Raw genomic sequence first — 4112 nt, 5'->3', positions numbered from 1 at the left:
TTGAAGAAAACATTTTATTAATAAAATATCAAATATATGTAATAATAGAGTCCTAAGATTAATAAAAAGTATTCACCCACTACAATAAAATAATTAAAAAACAACCAATTTTAAAAACAAATAATAATTAATTATTATATTGACTAATTTACAAATTATGTTATAAACTAAAATTTATTGGTATCTAAAATAGTGTTTATTATAAATAAAAAATTGTAATTGATTTAAACATTAGAGCTTAAAGTGGTTTGTAACATTTGTTACAAAAAATTTAGTTATTAAAATGAATTGGTGTCTAATAGTTAAAATCAATAATAACAAATAGTTAAAATTTTGATAATTAATATTAGAGAATAATTAGATTTTAATTTACAAATCAATTATAATTTTTTTATTTATATTTGTATATTTATAATAGAGAGCATTTTAATTTATAAAATAATATTTAATTTAGATAATAAAAACTAATTGCTTTGGTTTCTAAAATTCGTTACTATTTAATAATTTATTTTAATTAAGAATACTAAACGGTACATCAACACATTACATACATCTTGAGAGAATAAAAAGTGATAAGTTTATAGGTTATATGGTGCGATAAGAAGAGAGATAGAAGAAAAAAGAAATATATAATAATTATAGAAAAAATGAAAGTTAACGTGTATGTATTATTGTACATATAGATTCAATCATCCTCAGGAGGAGGCATTTCATTGAGATCCAATTGAAGATCTTTTGTTGGAGCAGCAGCATGAGTTGAAGTTGATGCATGCTGTTTTTGTTGTACAGAAGAAGAGGAAGAAACTCCATTGTCTTTTGTCACTGGAGCATCCTCGGGCATTTCGCCAACTCCGACACCGTTATCAACAACAACTTGATCATCACTGTTGGTTAGGGCACACTCATCCACATGACTCATCACTGCAGACAGAGTTCTAAAATACTGATTGCACACTTTGCACATCAGCATTCTCCTAGTCCAACAGATCTTATGGGCACCTGTTGCGTACCCTCGACTCCTTAACCATTTCCTCAACTTGATGTTATCGTAGTCATCCTCATCACACGAATCTTCCACATCACATTCCTCGTACTCATCATCATCGGAGTAAGGATAACGATTCCATCTCATCAACTTGCTCGTGTCGTCGTTGCTGCCCCTCCTTCCCTTTCTCTTCCATCCGCACCCCACCAAGGACTTCGACATGTCGTGGATCTCAGCCCCACTTCCACCGCTTTCATCGATTCTCAGTGCTTCTTCTTCAGCACCCCTTGCACCGCTTTCATCGATTCTCAGTGCCTCTTCAGCACCATGTTCCAGAGTTCTGAGCGCAGCACCATTTTCAAGAATTCTGAGTGGTGCTACCATCTCATCACCTCTTACAACATTCAAGGGTGTTGGGGTTGTTAGCGCTGAAGAGGATCTCAACCTCCTTGTGCTGCTCTTCTTCTTGTGGGTGAATTTGGTGCTTCTGCGGTTCTTCTTGTGCACTTTGATGTGCCCTCCCAAGGATCTTCCGCACTTGAATTCACGCTGGCAGAAAGGGCAAACCTTTTTGCTTTCTGAATAAGGGACAAGCTGAAGGTTGCTGCTGCCACCAGCACCACCACCGTTGCAGCTTCTCCCTTCACCTGAAACTGAAACTCTTTTCCCAGAAAGATCCATCTGCTGAAAAGAGGAAAAAAAAAAAGAAAAACTGTGAGAAAAAAAAAAATCAAGTAATGAGGCTTTCAAAATGAAAACACTAAAGGGTGTGAAGGTTTCTGCACCTTCAAGGAATGATATCGACACAGAAAGAGGAGTAAAAGGAGAGAGAGGGAATGAAAGAGACAAAGAGAATGAAAGAATGTGAGAGAGAGAGAGAGAGATTGAGACACAGAGTGAATCAGGAGAAAACAAAGAAGAGAAGTGAGAAACATGGAACAGAAGAAGCATGTATATATAGCAAAAAAACATGTTCTTAGGTTATAACGTACATTTAGGAGAGAGAAATGTAAGAACCATAAACTCATGTTATACAACGGTATCAATTTTTTTCATTTTTCATTTTCAAAGTATTAACTATTTTCTCAAAAAGAAGTTTAATTCTCATTTCTATCACAAACCTTTTATATTTCTTTTAATATTTTTCTTCTTACATGTTAATTTTGAATTAAATGAACATACATTATAAATGTAAATTAAAAAGAATAGTATTACTTTTAGAGTGATTATTATGGTCACTATATTATATATATATATATATATATATATATATATATATATATATATATATTATTCTCGTTATTTAGTTTTATAACTTTTTTTTCTTTTAATCCACATTTCTTTTTTTAGTTATTAGACTTATTATGAAATTAATTTATTTTTTTAATTTTTTTAATTTTGTTAAAAATCTCGTGCAATTACACTACAAGAAAACTATCAAATAGTGATCAATTTTATGACAAAAAAAAAAAATCTGTTTAGAGATCAATTTAAAAATCAATTTTTCAATTAGAGACTAATTTAGATACTAATTCTTTTGATAGCTAAAACCTATACAGTTAATGTTAGTGACCAATTCAGAGATCAATTTATTGTTGAAACTATTTTACTTACTAATTTAACGACCAATTATAATTTTTTTAAACTATTTTAGTTACTAATAATTTTTATTTTATAAATTGATATCGAAATTAGACATTATAATAACTAATTATTTTTTGTCACTAAAATTAGTCATTAACCAATAATTTTTTTGTAGTGTTATGTTCAAATAATGTATATAAATTAATTATTTTTTATGTCTCATATTTAAATATTTTTAATTTTTTAAGTAATCAAATTACATCTGGTTCCTTATTGGGAAGACAATTAATTCATGTTTTATTGAAAACAAATTTTTGTTTCTGTACAGAAATGTTTTATTCAAAAGTTATTTATTCATTTTTAACATATTATCTTAACTCACTTCTATTATTAATAAAAATTTAAACTTAATGTTAAATTTGTAAGAGAAATTAAATAATGCAATTAATGTAATAAATATAGAGTGATGCAATAAAAGTAAATACATTAAAAAGCTTTTGCTAGCATTTATTACTTTTATTTATTAGCATTTAGTGATGTATTATAAGAAGCATCATGAATTTTACTGGTTAATTAAGGCTACCCAAAACTTAAAATGGATGTCATTCAAAATTATTTATACAATGTCTTGGGTTATGAATAAAAATAAAAATGAAATACAAGATATTTGGTTTAAATTGTACATGAAAAAATAGGAAATTATTCAAATCATTGTGACAACTTTTAGTAAAAAAATAAAACAAAACAAACATGGTCTTACACAGAACTGGCGTGAGAGTTTCTAACTTGTATTATTTGACTATATTATATTATTAGTGCACAGCGTCCGTTAAACTCTGGCATATTGACAAACACATAAACATTAAACTATTTTATCTTGAAAATTATTTATCAAATATCTCTTTAAATTCTTACCTGCACCAGCTCCTATGTATGATTTTGTTCTGCATTTGTGTTCGGAAGGGCCACCTTCATTAGTAAATTTAATGAGTTTTTGAATTTTGTTCCATTTTTTTTATTTTTATATAATGAGACTTAGACTCATTAGTACCTTTTATTTGAAGTCTTATCTTTTTTAAAAAAAATAGAGTTAAGCTTAAAGTCTACTTCTTAACATGGTATTAAAGTCTATCCTATTGAATTTTATTATTTGTTGTGTCTATTTTTTCATTCGTTACCGGGTCGCTATTGGACCACCAATTAATCTCTAGTCTCACACACAAGATTTATGTCTCGGTTTGAAGGGGTGTATTGGAAGTCCCACATAAAGCTAATTTATAATACATAAGTGGATGCAAACCTTACCTTATAAGTCGATTTTGTAAGGTTAAGTTAGGCTTAAAGTCCACTTCTTAACATGATATTAAAGCCTACCCTTTTGAGTTTTATTATTTGTTAGGTCTATTGTTCTACCTATTATCGAGTCACTATCAACCACTCATTATTAATGTTTAATGCCACGCGTAACATGTATATGTCTCGACGTGAGGAGAGTGTGGTGGAAGAAGTCTCACATTGACTAAGGTTAATTTATGGTAGTGAG

At 29.2% G+C, this 4112-nt stretch overlaps 1 protein-coding gene across 1 annotated transcript; it reads right to left on the bottom strand.

The window, feature by feature from the left end:
- Positions 1 to 601: 601 nt before the first annotated feature.
- On the bottom strand, positions 602 to 1970 carry LOC114186568 (uncharacterized). The gene has a single exon (XM_085674275.1). It carries the CDS (start codon positions 1955 to 1957, stop codon positions 686 to 688), a length of 1272 nt encoding a protein of 423 aa, XP_085530401.1. The 5' UTR covers positions 1958 to 1970; the 3' UTR covers positions 602 to 685.
- Between the last annotated feature and the right edge of the window lie 2142 nt (positions 1971 to 4112).

The sequence above is a fragment of the Vigna unguiculata genome, chromosome 6 (genome assembly GCF_037176805.1).
Source record: "Vigna unguiculata cultivar grain cowpea cultivar isolate G323 ecotype 2 chromosome 6, ASM3717680v1, whole genome shotgun sequence".
Taxonomy (NCBI): Eukaryota; Viridiplantae; Streptophyta; class Magnoliopsida; order Fabales; family Fabaceae; genus Vigna; species Vigna unguiculata.
Note: the sequence above shows the minus strand (reverse complement) of the source record. Positions and strands in the feature narration are given on the sequence as shown.

What these genes read in the sequence shown, in the direction of transcription:
- LOC114186568 (XM_085674275.1), bottom strand. Translation starts at nt 1,957, where the DNA reads ATGTTTTTTTGCTATATATACATGCTTCTTCTGTTCCATGTTTCTCAC.